The sequence below is a fragment of the Hipposideros armiger genome, unplaced genomic scaffold (assembly GCF_001890085.2).
Source record: "Hipposideros armiger isolate ML-2016 unplaced genomic scaffold, ASM189008v1 scaffold_11, whole genome shotgun sequence".
Lineage (NCBI taxonomy): Eukaryota > Metazoa > Chordata > Mammalia > Chiroptera > Hipposideridae > Hipposideros > Hipposideros armiger.
In genome coordinates this window covers 3,499,193-3,518,768 of record NW_017731361.1, presented here as the reverse complement: position 1 = coordinate 3,518,768, position 19,576 = coordinate 3,499,193, and the positions used below count along the sequence as shown (strand labels likewise).

The 19,576-nt window shown below is 40.4% G+C and overlaps 1 protein-coding gene across 6 annotated transcripts in view; it reads right to left on the bottom strand.

The window, feature by feature from the left end:
* Window positions 1-2,106: 2,106 nt before the first annotated feature.
* LOC109393433 (protocadherin alpha-C2) overlaps window positions 2,107-19,576 on the bottom strand; it is a 186,654-nt gene continuing 169,184 nt past the window's right edge. For 4 of the 6 annotated variants that reach the window (XM_019662664.1, XM_019662668.1, XM_019662653.1 and 1 more), the window contains one exon: window positions 2,182-4,823. In XM_019662664.1, coding sequence (XP_019518209.1) covers window positions 4,513-4,823 — 311 coding nt within the window. In that variant the 3' untranslated portion in view covers window positions 2,182-4,512. Of the gene's footprint in view, window positions 4,824-19,576 lie in introns of all 6 variants that reach the window. The other 2 variants (XM_019662643.1, XM_019662624.1) reach the window with 2 other exon arrangements.

Here is a 19,576-nt window from a genome sequence, read left to right as displayed (position 1 = left end):
GTGTGTGTGTGTGTGTGTGTACATAAAACCGGAAGGGATTTCTCAGGTTGCAAGTTATATGTCCTGCTAGCCAACAGTCAAGCTACTCCTGGGAGAAATCATGTGATCAGCTCCTTATACAAGGAGAGGAAGCACATGAAAAGATAATGAAATGGGGTCAAGGAGTGGCCAACTTGCTATTTCTTACAGTAGCTCTTGGGGCTTTCAAGTCCTAGGGAAGTATATCTGCAGCTTTTTGTATGTTTTTAGCGTATCTCTTGATGTTTTGGTGGTTTTAAAATCTAGATTTAACACTAGAATTGCATTCGTGTTTGGTCAATTACATTTGTGATTTAGGATTAAGTTTTGAATTTATAAAACATAAAATACATTAATATGAGATCCTGAAACTTAGAATCTTACCCACGAGCCTGAAAGCCAACAGCCAAAGCTCTGCACACTCATTGGGGAACCTCATCATTTAAAATTAGATGAGTTGCAATTCTTTTTAAAGTGAATCCTGCACTCTGTATAGTGAGATCCATATCAAGCAGCCTGGCCCTTAAAAGAGATAGAACTTGGGTTGTTTTTGATGAGCGGTAGATCACTAGGCAAATTTGGGGATCTTTTGGTGTGTTGCCCATCTGTCAGAAGTTCTTGGAGGTGACTCTTTCTCAAGCTGTAGTACTTAGTTAGGCTCATATGGTATTGATTCATTTGAACATGCAGAGTTTTGATCCCTGGTTTTCAGATCACTGACCATTGATGTTTAACAGCTATAAAGAGACTGACTGGTCACTTGACCACTGACTTAGAGACCTGATTATTATTCATAATGGAAACTGGTAAAAGAGTTATGAAACTGACTTTACTTCTTTTCCTTCAAGGATGAGTAAAAAAGTGATGGAATAAAATATTTTTATTGCAAAGTCTACGCTGATTTATTTTACCATCCCTCATTCACATTTTTAATCAGTAGGGAAAGTGTCCTGAGTATAATAGCTAAATCTGTGAAAAAAGGAGTAAGGAGGTAGACGAAAAGGATTAATAATAATAATAATAACAACAACAACAACAACTATCTATTGAGCATTATAGTGTGCCAGACATCTAAAACCTTTTGAAGATCTTTCTTCTAAATCTTCCCCACAAATTTATAAGGTCTGTACTATAATTATTCTCATTTTATATATGGTGAAATTGAGGTTGAAAAACTAAGAGTAGTGGCTTGCCCAAGGTTCTCCAGCCAGGAAGTTGCAGAGCTGTACCAGTTTATTTCTTTCTATGAGTAGTCACCATACATCCCAGTTTGCCTGGGATAGTCCCAGTCTACATCTTGTATCCTGAAGTAATTATTAATGGCATCTCCTTTCCATCTCAAACATGGACTCGATAACAAATTAAATGGTCACTCTATCTCAAGGTTTCTCATTCTTGGTACTGACATTCTGGGATGGAAAATTCTTTGTTGTGGGGGCTGTCCTGTGTATTACAGGGTGTTTAGCTTAGCAGCATCCTTGACCTTGACCCACTAGATGCCAGTAGCACCCCTCACCCAAGTAACAAAAACCAAGAATGTCTCCAGATGTTGTCCCCTGAGGGGCAAAACTGTTTCCAGTTGAGAATCACTGCATTGAAAGCCTATGCTCATAAAAATTTAACTACAGAAGAAAAATATAGTCTATTTGTTACATAACATGTACCATGAACTGAACCTACCTATTGCAGTGGCTGGCACATACCCTGGACTCAATAAAAGTTAATTTCTTGGGGGTGTATTTGACTTCCCAATTATAGAGAGCTACAAAGGCTAAACAAATAATGAACCAGGTGACTGGAGGGCTCCTGTGATAAAAACTGGTTTGTTGCAATTCCTATTAGAGAAGACTGAACTAGTATACTGGGAAGTGACCCAGAAACCGCCTGGCTGCCCATTCTAGTGATATTGTAGAGTTTGGTTCTTGATTCCATTGGGTGTTTTGCCTTCGTAATGGTCATAAAAGCCAGGGAGATAGCCAGAGAGTGACACAGCAAGTTTCATACTGCAACTTTTTTTCAATAATAACAGCTAAGGATAATCATTGTTCTATTTTCTCCTACTCTTAGAAATGACCACCATTTCTTTCATACCACCATTTTCCATTTATTAGCAATAACAGAGGCAATACCAATAGCACCAATAAAAAATGAATCCACATGACGTGTTTTATCCTTACAGCTGTAATAACTAGTAACTAACATGGATTGGAAAGCACTTTGCAAAGGTAAAAAGTGCTGTACAGATACATTATCATCATTAATAAATTAGCCCGATTCTCCTAGTATTCAAAAGGCACGTAAGGTCAGATACATGGGCTTCAGTGGGGCAAAATGATCACAATCTACAATGTAGCAATGATTCACACGTGTTGGCAGCAAGTTTTACCCCATGCAATCCTGCAGAGCTGAGTTACACACCCTTCAAAATATGGGAGAATGAAGCTAAAAGTAGAAAACAGATTTTTTTTCTGAGATTTAATGCTTTTGTTTTAATAACAGACTCCTACCTCTTTTACGTTCACTTTTAAAAGATAATTACTCCAACTTCTAAATTGTACATTTTAACAATGTTAAAATTTCTTCATTAAGGTGACAGTAAATTTTATTCTTCTCTATGAGCTGATATTCCAGATAGCATCAGAATTTCAAAGCATTCTGCAACTTCAAAGAGGTCAGATTGGTAAATTTTGTGCTTGCACACCCTCAGGGAATATCTTCAGTATTCATTCCAGAATTGTTACTAGAAAAAAACAGCTTTATCCATTCCCTTGCCAGTAGGAGTCTTGGCAAGAGACGGCTCTTGGCTGACCATAAATAAAATTCCTTGGATCACCAGCATCTTGATTTAAGAAAGAAATTTTACTGTGTCTTACATACACAAAAGCTGATGATTAACAATGGTTAAAAAAACACTACTCCACTTTTTCACAGGTGTACAAAAGGAAATATAATGGAATTACATTCAACAATAAAGCTTAAATTTCACTCTAGGTAATAGTTGCATAAACATTCACATACACAAGCACAGAGTAAGTATATTTCAGGAGTCGTATAATAGCATACAGCATACATATGGGAGATTGATTTCAGGTAACATCATAGGTGTTAGCAAGATTAGCAATTCAGAGTGTTATAGAAAAGGTAAACGAAACCAAAGAGAAGGTGTAGGCTAGCACACCAAGACAAATCACAGAATTAGAGGATCAAAAAGTCTGCTCACTATATGTATGAGAAAACAATATATGTCTTCAATTTCTGGGTCTTGATATAGTTGGCTAGAGAAGGTTGTGTATTCAAAGTGCACATAATTGTTTCTTAGAAAAGAGAGAGAGAAAGATTCTTTTATTTAGTCATTAATGCATGCAAGAGGCAGCCCCAGAGTGACCTGAAAGAGTAAAGCTGTGATTGGCAGGTGGCCGGTATAATACAGATGTTTCAGACAATTCTCTTAAAGCACTTCTGTAGCAGCAATGATCATTTAAATGGCTGTAGACTGAATTCTCTTTTGAGGGGAGTTTAGGGGGAATTGTCTTTATCATATTTCTCTTTAAAGATTTAGAGTTATAGATTTTCTCTTTTTTTACATATATCTATCAAACAACAAACAGCATAAGTGAGGTGTTGGGGTTTTCTTTTTCTCTTTTGCTTTTGCATATGTGTTGTTGGAAAGGGATCTGGCTTTTCCATCAGCTTTGTGTGCAAAAGAAGTTTTAATAAAGTGAGCACAAGGACGTGTACAGGAAACACATCAGATCTGCTTCAGTTGCCCTGGCTGGCCCCCTGTTAAACACTGAACTATTGGCTTGTAGATACAACGCAGGCTTTGGGTATAATGACATCATAGCCAACAGACTTAAGGTACTCCTAAAGCCTTGTCAGTGGGGGTAGTTTTGTCTGCTAAAGGGTGGCCGCCACCTCTTGATTTGTAAGATTTAGAAAGTCTGGTCCCTTTTACATTTCACATTTCCCCTTCATCCCGGTAACTCCTCCCACTGTTTATTTGTTTTTGTTTCCCAGCCCTCCTTGCGCCCACTAGTCTAATCTGGCCCATCCCAGCCAATGTCTGGCATTCGCACACCCCGGGTAGCCACACATACCGAGTGGCCACAGATACTCAAGCTGCTCAATCTCAAAACCTTTCAGCCTGCCCTGCAAGTGTCATCAAGACAGGATCCCCGGAGCACAGGGCAGAGAGTCCAACCTCTCACTGGCGGGGCTGGGAAGCCTCTCCTTTGCGGCGGAGGAGAAAGGAAACTTGGGTCTGCTTTTTAGGTTCTGAAAACAAGCCAGAGTGGAGAGAAAGAGTTAACACCAGACTTAGGAAAACTTTTAAGACAAAACCTGTTAAATGAGATCTAGACAGACACAGGGAACTTTCTGCAGATTTCTGAGGTCTATGAGAGGGCTAGGAGAAAAGAGCAGGGAGTTGCTACATGGGAAAGATCTGCCTTTGTTACAAAAACTGGCTAAGTGGCTTGTTTCCATGACATGACCTCACTGGTCACTGTTGTCAGTCGTGCTGTTCCCTTTCTCTTTTTTCTCCTGGGTCTTGTTACCCTTCTTCTTTTTCTTCTTTTTCTTGGTCTCCTCCTTTTTGCCGAAGGTTATGAAGTCACTTTTGTCAATTTGGCTGTTAGTAGGCTCCTGCCGGATGGAGATGATTGCAGGAGATCCTGGGATAATGAATTTGTCTGGCAACTCACCGGGACCAGATTGTTTGGGGTTGCCTGGTCCGTATTTAAAGGTCCAGCTGTTGCTATTGACACCAGCACCGACTGGAGGGGACACCTCTCCCGCCTCTGGTTCTGAAAGACAAAACATCAAACGTCAGTAACAGTCAACCCATGCCTTCCATGCCACCTGCATGGGTAGAATACAGGAAAAGTTACACAGGCCTGGCCCCCAAGAAATTGTGGGTCATTCTTCAAGCCTGAAGGCAAGGGCAATGTTTGAAAACAAACAGGAAGGCGGATGTTTGCACCAGAGGGCCCAGAAATCTAATTTTCTAGTAAAATATTTTGGTTTTTTGTGAAGAATTTCCTAAAGGATGTGCTTGTGATTATTTTGTCTGGGAATGGGGCAGGAAGTGTACTGGATTAAAGCAGAATATACAAGAAAATACCTAGGAATAATTTTAACCAAGGAGGTGAAAGACCTGTATCCTGAAAACTATAAGACATTAATAAAAGAAATTGAAGAAGACACAAATAAATGGATATTCTATGCTCATGGATTGGAAGAATTAATATTGTTAAAATGTTCATACTAGGGCCGGCCGAATGGCGCGATGGTTAAAAACTGGTTTGGGACGCCAGAGGGCCCCGGTTCGGATCCCACATATGAGGGCCAGTGACACTGCCCTCCACAGCTAAGATGCTGAACAACAGCTCAACCTGGAGCTGGGCTGCTGTGACTTGCCGGCGACGGCATAGGCTGCAGCCCATTGTGGCAGTGGGTTGCCATGGGCTACCGTGTGTAGCCAGCAGCCAGTGGCAGCTGCAGTGAGCGGCTGTCCAGAAGCCGGCAACTGATCTGCCTCGCCCGGGAAGAGTGCAATGATGGTGCCAACTTGGGCCAGTGAAGCAACATCCTCCACAACTAGACTGAAGAACAAAACGGCAGCAACTTGTCTGTTCCCCTTCCCCCAATTCCCCAGCACTGTTCCCATCCCCCCAATTCCCCAATTAAAAGAAAAAAATGTTCATACTATGCAAAGTAATCTATCAATTCAATGCAATCCCTATCAAAATTCCAATGGCATTTTTTCACAGAAATAAAACAAACAATCCTAAAATTTGTATGGAATCACAAAAGATTCCAAAATAGCCAAAGCAATCTTGAGGAAAAAGAACAAAGTCAGAGAAATCATGTTCCCTGATTTCAAACTATATTACAAGGCTACAGTAATCAAAACAGCATGGTACTGGCATAAAAACAGACACACAGATCAATGGAACAGAATGGAGAGCCCAGAAATAAATCCACACATTTATGGTCAATTAATTTATGAAAAAGTAGCCAAGAATATACAATGGGGAAAGGACATTTCCCCAATAAATGGTGCTGGGAAAACTGAACAGCCACATGCAAAAGAATGAAACTGGACCACTATCTTATACCATATACAAATATTAAAATGAATGGAAGACTTAAATGTAAGACCTGGAATCATAAAGCTCCTAGAAGAAAGCATAGAGGTAAGTTCCTTGATCTCAGTCTTGGCAATGATTTTTTTTTAATCTGACACCAAAAGCAACAGCAAGAAAAGCAAAAATAACCAAACGTAATTACATCAAACCAGTGGGACTACATCTGTACAGAAAAAACAACAACTCATCAACAAAATGAAAAGGCAACTTATTGAATGAGAGAAAATATCTGCAAATCATACATCTGATAAGGGGTTAATATCCAAAATATGTAAAGAACTCATCCAACTCAATAGCAAAAAACCCCACAAACAATCGATTAAAAAATGAGCAAAATATCTGAACAGACATTTTTACAAAGAAGACATACATATTGCCAACAGGTATGTGGAACAGTGCTCAAAATCACTAATCATTAGATAAATGCAAATCAAAACCACAATGAGATACCACCTCACACCAGTCAGAATGGCTACTATCAAAAAGACAAAAAATAACAAATGTTGGCAAGGATGCGGTGAAAAGGAAATCCTTGTACGCTGTTGGTAGGAATGTAAATTGGTGCAGCCACTACAGAAAACAGTATGGAGGTTCCTCAAAAAATTAAAAATAGAACTACCATATGATCCAGCAATTTAAGTTCTGGGTATTTATCTGAAAAAAACAAAAACCTTAATTCGAAAAGATATGCATACCCCCGTGTTCATTGCAGCACTATTTACAATAGTAAAGATATGGAAGCAACGTATATGTCCTCTGATGGATGAATGGATAAAGCAATTGTGGTACATATATGCAATGGAACATTATTCAGCCATAAAAAAAGAATGAAATCTTGCCATTGTGACAACATGGATGGACCTTGAAGGCATGATGCTAAGTGAAATAAGTCAGAAAGAAAGACAAATACCCTATGATGTCACTTATATGTGGAATCTTAAAAAAGAACAATAACAACAAAAAAAAACAAACTCATCAATACAGAGAACAGATTGGTGGTTGGGGGGATGGTGAAATGGATGAAGGGAGTCAAAAGGTACAAACTTCTGGTTATAAAATAAGTAAGTCACGGGGATGGAATGCACAGCATGGTGATTACAATTAGTAATACTGTAGCGCATATCTGAAAGTTGCTAAGAGTATAGATCTTAAAAGTTGTCATCACAAGAAAGAAATTTTGTAACTGTGTATAAGTGACTCATTAACTAGAATTATTGTGGTGCTCTTTTTACAATGTATACCAATATCGAATCATTATGTTGTACATCTAAAATATGTCAATTATACCTCAATAATAAAGAGAATCTCTTTCAGAAAAAGAAAAAACTAAAACAATCTGAGGTCCTAAGAACTACTATACACGGGGCATTCCCTGGAGCAAACAGTGCTGTTAGCTTTTTTCTACAATGAGAGACACCCTGGGACTTATATTGTATTCATAGACTGAAATACCTGAATCCATCTGATAGCTTGTCCTACACTACTGTTGGTCCAGACCTCTGAGGTCTCCAAGTTCTGTCAGAGTTTTTTAAATAGAGGGTTTCAATAACGAAGGCAGCTGACATAGGACATGCTCCATCATCTGGGTGACACTCCCCAAACTAAGGACTTCCAGGAGACTTCAGAATCCTTGTCTGCAATTGTACTCAAAATGTTTAATTAGCTTTGGTTAATAGGCAAAATAAAACCCCTCGAGAAAAACTTGATGCAGTTTAAAATGTAAAAGAAAAAAAAAGCAGCATATGCTACTTTTAGTGTATGAATTAGAGAAAACTTTGGCTACATATGTATTTTGACACCTACTCTAAAACACAAGATAAATTAGTTGAATTAATTATAGTTGACCCTTGAACAACACGCCACACCTCCCCCTCCCCGCAGTCAGAAATCTGTTGACTCCCCCCAAAACTTAACTATTATTTATTTATTTATTTATTTATTTATTTTTTAGTTTCAGGTCTACAACACAGTGCAATAGTTATACTTTTTACCCCTCAAAGTGAAAACTTAACTATTAATAGCCTACTGTTGACTGGAAGCCTTACCAATAACATAAACAGTCAATTAATACATATTTTGTATGTTGTATGTATTGTATACTATTGGGTTGTCGGAAAAGTCATGACGCATTTTTGCAACGAAAAACAGAAAAAATATGTCATGACTTTTCTGACAACCCAATATATTGTTATAATAAAGTAAGCTAGAGAAAAGAAAATTAAGAAAATCATAAGAGAAAATACATTTACAGTACTGTGTTTATTGAAAAAAAATCCACACAGTTCAAACCGTACTGTTCAAAGGTCAACTGTATTTGATCCTAATTCTAGTACAATAACCTTGAGGGGTGGTGGGATGAAGCAGAGAAGAGATGGGAAGAAGTGCAGGTATAGAGGGATACCATACAGCATAAGAGGATGGAATCCTATGGTAAATTGGGCCTATTTGCTTGCATAAGGCACTGGGAGCCTACTTTACTTTCCAAACCCAGTCCCCTCCCTCAGTGTGCTCACAATCTACTTGGGATTACACTCAAGCAATTATAAACCAATTTGATAACTGCAATAACCAAGGTACATGTAAAGTATTATGGGACTCCAGAGAAGAAAGTTATTAATTATACTTGAGAAAGTCAAAGGAGGTTCCAGAGGAGAGATGAAATTTTCACTGAGATTTGGAAAATCTGCACCACAGGGTTTTCAATGTAAGACTTTCCCAAGAGTCTAGTTGGAAGACACACCATAAAGTATATTAATGACTTCTAGAAGAGTAGAGGTCAGAGCTAGAGAGGAAAAGTAATGGTCTGTCTGGGCAAAGTAATCCCAGTGGCCATGACATTGGAACCTTTGACATCACAGCAGTATTCATGTATCTGACAGTGTTCCTTTCGTGGAGTCGTGAAAGTTCCACCAGACAAACCATTTATGTTTGATTGCGGTTTTGGATTCCCTACATCTGCGATTCCTCTTATCACTTCTTAATCTCTCTGAATTTGGCATCCTTGAGCACTACTTTTCTAACATTGCTCACGCCAAGCTCACTAATTATATTATTTCCAAAGCCAGTGGTCACATTTAATCTTCCTCTTATTGAACCTCTCTGCAGCATTTGTCACCCCCTTCTTGAAGCAGGTCCTTGTCCATTCTCCTGATCTTTCCCCCTGGCTGTTTTCTGTCAGTTTCCTTCTCACCCATGTGGTGGAGCATCCTTGGGTTTGGCCCCAGACCTTCTTCTCGTCTTTCTCTTCACTCTCACCTTTTGGGATCTCAGCATGTCCACAGGTATACATGCGAGTACTATCTAAATTTGCTGATGAAATACAAATGCATATTTAAAGCCCATATCCCTCTGTGCTCTAATCTCATGTATCCAACTGCCTATCTGGTATCTCCTCTTGGGGGTCTCATGGACATCTCAAACTGAAGGAATCTGAAATCAAACTCATAATTCCTCTCATCTATTCCATTCTGCATCTCTGCACTGTCAATAAATGGCACTCTATTCACCCCGATGCTCAAGCCAGCAACTTCAGAGCCAGTCTTCATTTTTCTTTAGTCTTCATTCTTCATTTATAATAAATCAAGACCTGTCAGTTCTGTCTCCTAAATATACCTTGACTTTGTCTTCTTCTGCCCATTTTCACTGCTACTGCCTTTTTTGGGGCACCATTATCTTATATGTGAATTATAATAATAGCTCCTTCCGTGTTCAGCCTGCTTCTACTTTTGCCTTTTTGTAACCCTCCACACAGTAGCCACAGTCATCTTTATTTCTTAAAGACTTTCTCCCTTTTTAAAAAACTGAAGTATAATTCAATACAGTAAACTCTTAAAAAAAATAGAAATCTTATTATATCACTCCTCTGCTTAAAATTATTCAGAGACTTTCTACTGCCTTGAAGAAAAAAAAAAATCAAACTCCTTAACACGGTATAGCAAACCCTTCAATAATCTGCTATTTTTTATTCTTCCATCTCACCTGTACGTCTGCCTCTTATCACTATCCTCCAACCACACAGGCCTTCCTCTCTTTCAGTTCCTGAAACACCCCCTTGGGATTGTTTCTGTCTTAAGATCTGTACACATATGGTTTCCCTTTGTTCTAGAATGATCTCCCCTCCATCTTTAGCATGACTCCTCATTCTTCAAGCCTATGCTTAAAGGCAACCTCCTCAGAGAGGCATTCTATGACCCTCCTAGCCAAGCAGCACCCCCTTCACCTCTGTCTCTATCACAGTAGGGTCCATAGAGGTAGAAAATGTATTTGTTTTATTCACCAATGTATAAACAGTGTCTAGCACAATTCTTGGCCCATAATAAGTATTTAATACTTGCTGGATGATTGAACGAAAAGACTGATATGAGAAGTCGCAGTAGTGCCCGCTCTTTAGCAGATCAAACAACTTTCAATTGATGGCACTTTCGGAGTCCCTGAAGACAATGACATCATGCATGTGAAGTGCAAAGCCTGACTGCACAATGTAAAAGCTCAATAAATGGAGTCTCATACCGGCAACTCTGTATGGTGTGACTCTTGGCAGGGTAAGGATGTTGCCAATTTAGTCCAAGTACCAGCAGGCAGTAGGGAAAGAGAGTAAGAAATTTTCTGCTCTTCCCTAAACCCTCTCCCCTACAACCATGCTTCCCCTGGCAGAGCTGACACTACAGCCCTGTGGCCAGAGGGCAATAGATACTTTTTTCTGAGACTACTTTCCTAAGATAATCAAATCTGTAATTGAGCTCAGCCAGAATCTGCCTGTTTACCTTTCCAATACAGGCCCTGACCCTGCGAGACCGAGACAAAAGTGAGAAATGCATTTAAAAGCCTCTGGTTTGGGATCTAGGAGAACTGGGTTTCAACACCACTCCTCAGTCTTTTAATTGATCTCACAGAACCTAGGATAGAAATTTTTTTCGAACCATAGCCAGGACTCTGCATGAAGACTCATCTGGAGGTGCAGAGCTCAGGCACATCTTTGTTTTGCAGAGTTGAAGAACATTAATGGCCGTGTCTATTGGCCGAGGGAGCCCCTCACAGCAGGGCTGCTAAGAGTTAATGAGCTTCTTTTACATGTCATTGAGTTTCTCTGGCTTTTGCTGGGAGTTTTGGTTGGGTCTGACTCAGCCTAAACTCCTAGAATCAATGAGACAACCGTTCAGGTGGGTCCTCCTCTATTCAGCTTCTGCAGAGCAGAACAAGATCTGGTTTCTCCAGTCCTTCACAGACCATTGTCCCCAACCTGTTCTGGTTGATGTGTAAGCAAACACCTCTGAGGACTCATTCAGGTAAAATAATAGCTTAAGGATCTGACAAACGACATTCACTGACCTCCTAATCTGGGTCCCTCTTAGCCAAAAGTACTGAAACCTTTTGCAGGCTTTGCCTATAAAATGCTGTGACTTTGGGGCAAAATCAAAGAAATACTCCCCTTTGAAGAAGATGAGAAAGGAAGACACACCTTTTCGGCCCAGGGCCAGTCCCAGAAAAAGGTCATTCAAGGGAATGTTTCTTCTTTCAAGGCTGCCTCCCTTCCCCCACTCCGGGAACCTCCCACAAGTCCCCTCCCCTCTACTCCCAGAATCCTAGCTCACAGGCAGACAAAGATGAGACTGAAATACAGTCAAGACCCAAATGAATGGATCGCTTAGAGCCTAGAAAGAGGATTTCAGACATACATCAAGCAGATGGAGGTCTGGATTCTTAGGAAGAGCAAGGCCTTCCCTGACTTTGAGATTACAACCCAATGGGATTTGAAAATTTTGATAGAATGTGATGATCACAGTAAATGGTTTTGCCTTTTTTTTTTTTTATATTGGCTAATTTCTCCACAACAGGTAGGGATACATTAAAAAAACAGAACAACATACTTTAAAGATCTGCAACTTGAAAAACTGCCCTCTGGAGGTATCTGATCACTTCACTTAATCCTATAACCCAGTTTAGGGCACTTCCCTTAGGCACTGCCCAGGGTCTTCTTGGCAACATTCCCAACTTCCTCTTTCATGCTGAACCAACTATGGCTGGAGTTCAGCCTCCATGACTAGGAATGATTGGGCTGGAGGCTTTGCCAATGTACATGCCAGGGAAGGTCCTGAAGATTGAAGCAAATGCCAGACTTGTAAACTCACCCCCGACCCCTATTCTGAACTGCCCTGGACAATCAGCTAAGGCCACGAGAAGTTTATCTGATTTACACTGACTTCCCCTAGCAGAACAAAGTCATTTTGGCCAAGGATGTTACTTTCAAGAAAGCTCTTGGAGGGGCACGAGAATGTTGGAGGTGTTTAACTCTTCCTCTCTTCATCTTGCTTTGCTCTTCTGAACTTGAGGGCCTGTCCTGGCTCTATCACTTAATGGTACACAGTCCTGGGCAATGTACATAAATATCTCTGAGCCTCAGTTTCCTCATGCATAAAATGGGCATGATCACCTTCATGTCTACATCAAGGTTAACGATATAGCTAACATTTACTGTGCCCTTCCTATGTGCGTGGCACTGGACTAAGCAGATTTGCATGCAATAAAATATTTGTTCCTCACAATAACCCTATGAAGTAGATACTGCCAGTATCCACGTCTGTTTTATAGATATATATTTATAAATGAACACTTAAGGACTAATGGTCACATGTTTACTAACGAGTGGAGTCTGGGACTCAAATCGAGGCAGTCTTACTGCAACTATGAGGCCCTCATCCTGGGCTGTATATGAAATGAAGGCCCTTTTAAAACTCTGAAGCATTATACAAATATAGCAATTACTATAATTATATCTGTTTTGTCATCATTCGGGAGACAGATGCTGGCAGGAGACGCTAAGCTAGAATCAGCTGAAAGGAGTGGAGGTGGGGGGAGGGGTGTGAATGGGGGAGTGGCAAGCTCCGGAACAGCACAGCCGGGTCTGCAGGTTTCAGTCCCTCCTGTTCGCTCCCCATTCATCCCTTTGTTACCACCTCTGGGATTTTGGTGCTAAGGTTAATAAAGAGCTTCCAGAAAAGCCATCATTTTGATTAAAGCCAAGGACGATCTTGCCAGATAGCACTCTGGAGCCTGCCTGCCGCCCACTCTGCTAGGTCAGTGCAGCCAACGAAGGCTATTAAATTATTACAGCCGTTTCCGGCCCAACCAAACAGCTCCCCTGGACCGCTGGCTCTTGCTCCCGCGCGGGTGCTCTGCGTCTGGCTGTGCTGGGAAGAGTCGGGACACGGAAGGCTCTGTAGATTTTGGGTTTCTTAGTGAACATCCAGGCTTTCTGCACAGGAACACCCCTGTGACGCCTCTCCCCAACCGAGCCAGCCACTCCAGCCTTTCAAGCAGCTCCGATTTCATCTGAGCCTTCTTTAGCTTTGAGCAACTATTTCATTCTATGTCTCCTGTCTCTGCCTCTCTCTTCCTCTGTGTGTGCGCGTGTGCGTAAGCATGTGTGTGTGTGTGTGTGTGTGTCTACCAGAATTTGGCAGATTGTATAATTATACATGCTCAGCCCGAGCAAAAGGCAAAAAACATCCGCCATCAAACACCCTGAAAAACTAGGTTGTAAAACATCTCTAGCTCCCTCCCTGCCCCCTATCCGGCCATCTGTGGGGTTTGTGGACTGGACAGGCCCCGCCTCCTCTCCCTTACTCAATCCTTTATGAATTGGGCAACGGTAATGTAATTACAGCCCACAAAACACAGGAGAACGGTATCTGAAACCCAAATCCTGTCCAGAATCAGAGAGAAGGGGAGAAAGCTCAAGCCACCTAGGCTAACATCTGCAGCATTTCCCCACTGCATCTTAGTCCTTCAATTGACAGTGGAAAGAATTTTCCATGGAAACAAGCAGTGTAAAAATATACTCCCTGTTCTCTGAAAGACCTTGAGCTCTATAGTCAGAACACTAGAGGTAAACCTGGCTACATCACAGAAATCAGTGATGTCTAGCCAATTATTTAGTATCTCTGAGCCTCAGTTTTCATGTGTAAAGGAGATAATAGCACCCACCTCATAGGGTTGTTACAGGATTAAGTGTAATTATCCTTATAGAGCACATAAGGCAGTGCCTGGCACAAAGTAACAACTCCTTATATTTTATTCTAGTTAAGATCAGAGCAGCAGAAGATTTATTCATTTGTTTACTGAATATTGATCGATTGTTTATTATGGGTCAGGCATTTTATTAAGAATTTTGCATATATATATATTTTTTTTTCCATTTTGTAGATAAGGAAAGTAAGGCTTAAATTATAACACGATGATTTCCCCTGAATCACAGAGGGATAAAGCTAAATATTTGGTAATAAAAATTTTGGTAATAAAACTAAAAAATTATTCTCACACTGACTACTCAGCTGAATAATATAATTGATATTATTATTATTATTTTACTTCTTGAAACTTTGGGGATGGGGGAGGAGACAGATTGAGCTTGATTCACAGGCCTAGCATTCTGACCCCTTGAGTAGCTGGAAAGAGATGGTGCACGGATCAGAAGGTAGGCTTAGAAATTGGGAAGCTGATCTGATACCACTCCCCAGAGGCTACCTCTCCTGGTTTCACCTGCTTTGGGTGGGTTGAGTGATCTGGAAAAAGATTTTGTGGCTGCTTGGTGCCTCAGGCCACAGCTGGGCTAATTTTCAGTAATCTCTCGGAGCGGAAGAGATAAATACAGTGGCATATTTTTAAAGCCACAGCTCTTGCTTTGTGCCCAAAATAACTCTGCCATTTCTAGGTTAAAAGTATAAAGACATCACATGCTAGGAACCCAGATTCAAAAATCAGAATGGCTGGTCTCAAATCTTCCTAGCTCTCCACAGTCAGCTAAAAAAATAAAAATAAAAATAATCACATTTCTTCTTTCTGTGACCTCTAACCCAGCAGAGCTTAGGCTGTCTGTTTTTTTTTCTGCTTTATTTCCTGGTTGCTAAAGTCCCCCAGGGTCTAAGAAGGGCAATTTCCCCTTATGGCCTTTTTCTCACAATGCCGCCTGCCTCCGCTGCTGGCTGTTACATCCTGGGGGTAACTGAATGCTTAAAATGAAGGTTTTGGGACAGGCAGATTTGAGTTAGAATCTCAGATTTATTTGTATGTAACTAAGTCACTTGGCCTCTCAGCCCTATTCTTTCATATGTAAAACAAAGATAACCATATCTATCTAATGGGATTGTGAGCATTAAAAAGCAACAATGCTCGTGAATCACTGTGAAAGCTGTCTGGCACACTGAAACTGAAATAAAGAATTAGTATTATTACCACTCCTAAGTAGAATTCCTCCGAGGAACCTGACTCCCCCTCTAACAACCTATTCCTGGATGCCTTACTTCCAGGAGTTCTCTTTTCCAGGGGCCCTCCTCCCCTTAGACTCTGCCCCTCCCTAAGATCATTAAAAACGTGTAGCTGGGAAAATTGCCAACTTAGAACTGGTTGCTAAGTGGGCAGCCATTCTTCAGAGCCTTCAGAAGCAGGCAGGAAGAGGCAGCTTGGACATGGCAGACGGCACACTGGACTAGGTATCAAAAGCCTAGGGTTCAAAATCACAGCTCCGCCATTCTGCTTTCTACCCTTCCTCCCACACTGTTTGGGTGACGTTCACCTATAGTTGCTTCAGCTGTAATGTGGACATAGTAGCTACCTCCCAGAAGCATAGTTATTCATTCAACTAAATTTATTGTTATGTACAATAAATTAGACATTGTGCTAGGAATCAGGAATAGGGATGTGAATATTAGGACAGGTACCCTGCCCTCAAAGAGTTAAGAGTGTAGAAAAGACAAATAAATGAATAGATAGAACATTGTTTTAATGAATAAACAAGGTAGAGAAACTCTGGCATAAAGATGGCATTCCACTATGGAGAGACAGTGTGTGCAGACCTTAAGAGCACAGGCTCAGAAGTTGAAGAGCCCAGCTTCATATCCTGGACCCACTGCTTACTAGACATATGTGTGCCCTTATTTAACTCTAGGTGTCTGGGTTTCCTAAGCATTAAAAAAATGGGTACAATAATAGACTTATCTCTGGGGGTGATTATACAGATTAAAGAGTTAACACTCGTAAAATGCTTAGAACAACACCTGGTTTAAGTACACAAAACATGGTTTAAGGGCTCAGTAGAGGTTATCCATTGTTATTCATAAGTATATTCTCTTCTCTCCTGGTTCTAGTATTTTCAACCCTGAGGGCTAGGTCTTGTATTGATGGTGTCACTGAGTTAAGAGACACATAGCACTAGCTAGAGGTGGGGTTCAGATGAAAGTGTACAACAAGTATAGTCCAACCCCAGATCAGAGAGTGCCAATTTGATGTGTTCATATCCTATAACCCAGTCATCCCACTTCTAGAAATCTATCCTATGTAATACTAGGAGTGCATAAAATACATGTATAAAAACTGCATTGCATTGTTTAAAAAATATAGCTACTGGAGACTAATAGGAAACTGGATAAATTATAATGTAGGCATACAATATACTATACCCTTTTTAAAGCAGAATGAGGTAGGTCTATATGTACTGACTTGGAAAGGTGTTTGCTAAAAAAACAAAACAAAAAAACAAGCTGTTTAATATGCATCCCATTTTATCCTGTTTTGCTTTTTGAAAACCTACATATTTATTAATAAACATAGAAAAAACATTCATACATCAATCATGTGATTAAAAATTAATTTGAAAAAAATTTGGAAGAGTGAACCCTAGTGTAAACTGTGAACTTTAGGTGATAATGATGTGTCAATGTGGGTTTATTGATTGTAGCAAATGTTCCACTCTGGTGCTGGATATCAGTAGTGGGAGAGGCTGTGTGGGTGTGGGGACAGGGGCAAGTGGGAACTACTGTAATTTCTGCTCAATTTTGTTCTGAACCTAAAAACTGCTCTAAAAAATAAAGTATTTTAATTTAAAAAAAATTTGGAGGATACACACAAAACTGTTAACAGTGGTTGCCTCACTGAAGGGGAGTGGGATTGAGGGAAACTCGAATATTTTCTTGCAAATGAAGCTGTGTTGTTTACTATTTACGTCAACAAGGTAATTGTATATAACTTTATAATACAGTATTTAAAATTTTATACTTATAAAAAACCTGGGGATATATGCTAAATTATTGGTAGTGGTTATTTCTGGGGACCATGACTAGAGCTGGCAGTAAGGCACTACTCATTTCAGTTCTGTACAGATTTAATTTGTTATGATGTTTGCCCTTTTATAATTAAACCAGAAAGAGGTTAAAAAGAATACTAGCCCAGCTACTGGGCTAGTATTTAAAAAACTGGATAAAAAACTGAGACAAAATGTCACTATCCCAGATAGCTTGGACCCAGGACCCGCTACATAATTTGCAGGGCCCAGTGCCAAATAGAAATGGGGGCTTCTTGTTTAAAAATCATTAAAAACTTCAAGATGGTGACAGCATAATATTAAACCAATCAGGGCCTTTCTAAGCGCAGAGCCCTAGGGAGCAGCCCACTGCTGGGTTCCTCCTTTAGCACCACAACTTGACAGCGACTCTCCCCAGCGGTTTCACACTGCCTGTCCCATCCAGAGCTGTGGGAGGCATAGTCATGTCACCTAACAATAACATTGCTTCCGGCTTTGGTTGGATTTTCAAACTTTTTTTCTCCATCCTCCCTCCTTACTTTGTTACAATCTGTGCTTCTTAAATTTGGCAGCAACCCCAGGCTCTGTGTTGCTGTGTCACTTCTCAGCCTTGAGCAGCCATTTCTAGACAAGCAGTGATATCCCTGAGTTGAGGGTATAAAATGGAGGTGCTGTCAGAACACTGCAGTAGAGGGGGAGGGAGCAAGTGAATGAGTGTTGTGAGGGAGAACCCTCTCCACCGCCACTATCCACCACTCTGCACTTCAAAATCATTCCACTGATTCTAGCAAAAACATCTGAATCCTATTTACTGTGTGGCAGGTATTGTGCTAATGCCAGGAGCATTAAACTGAGTAAGTGCTAACATTTTTGCATGCTTCCTGAGCTAAGCAGTGTGCTAAGCATTTTTGCATGCGTTGTCTCATTTAATCCTTATAGCAGCCTACAGTCTCGCCTCTTCCATACATTAATAAATTGGGGGCACAATGATTAAGTGGTACAACAGGGATATGAGGCACTGTGCAATGCCATGCTGCCTCCCTTAAGAAGCTCACACAAGGCAAAATGTAAACAAACCTGCCTGCCCTTCACTCTCCACATTTCTCAGACATGATCAGACCAAGTCCACCAGAATTACCTAAGATCATTTCCAAGGCCAGTCTTTTTTACAAAAATGCTGCATTCACCACCTCCCTTTTGGGCCCAAATTTCTAGACAGTTTCCAATCCTTGGTTTAGGTAAAGAAAAACACTGTCAATTAATTGTTCATGAGCTTGTCTTGATATATTATAGGTTGATTTTTGAAGACTCAGAGCAAAGGGGGCTCATAGAGCCTCCTTTCTTAAAAACAAACAAACTAACAAACAAATCTTCTGATGGCTCTCCATTATCAGCAAAAAAAAAACTACAAGTTCTTTAGCAGGATTTTTAAGACCCTACAAAATCTGACTCCAGTCTACCCTTCTCATCTCATTTCCCAACAGTCCTCAATCCCACCCGGCCCATCAAATGCACTCATTCTACTCCCCCAGATTACACACTTATGGCTTTTTTTAAATGCACATACTGTTCCTTCTCACATCCTACTTACCGTCCTTCAATACCCAGTGTTAAATGTCACATAATATCTGACCTGGTTCCCTAAACTCCTAGTTCCATCTTCTGAGCTCCCACAATGTCCAGTATTCATGGTTGCTGAGGGAAGGTTTGGGTCTTATGAAAACAATTTGGAGGGCCCTCTCAGGAAAGGTGAACCAGCTTACCTTGTTTACATGGGGTTTGTATTGATTACAACATAGATAAACTCTGGATCCTATTCTGGACTGACAGGCCCTGGTGGTTTGTCCCAGCTTCCTTTCCCCTCATTGGCCCTGCCTATGATGGCACTTTTATGGTCCTTATCACATGACATTGTAATATTTCTGTCTTATTTCTTTAGCGTTCTGTCCCCTCCCCCTCCCCACTAGATTATGAGGGCAAGACTATGTTATATTTAATATTGTATTTGCATCACTTAGAATAGAGACTGGCCCGAAGTAGGTGCTTAATAAATATTTGGGGGTTTTTCTTGTTTGTTTGTTTTGTTTTTTCACGTCAGATGGGTAATGTGCCAATGTTGTAACAAGGTTTGTGGAAGGCACATCTCACACACAAGTGTGACACCCAATCATCACACTTACGCACTCTGAAAGGATCAATAAATATTTGTTTAATGACTATATAGAAGGTTCCAACCAAATTCTACATTAAAGCCAAGCCAAGGTACTTTCCTGGACATGATATTCTAATATTTTCTTTCTTTATATATGTGTGTGTGTGTGTGTGTGTGTGTGTG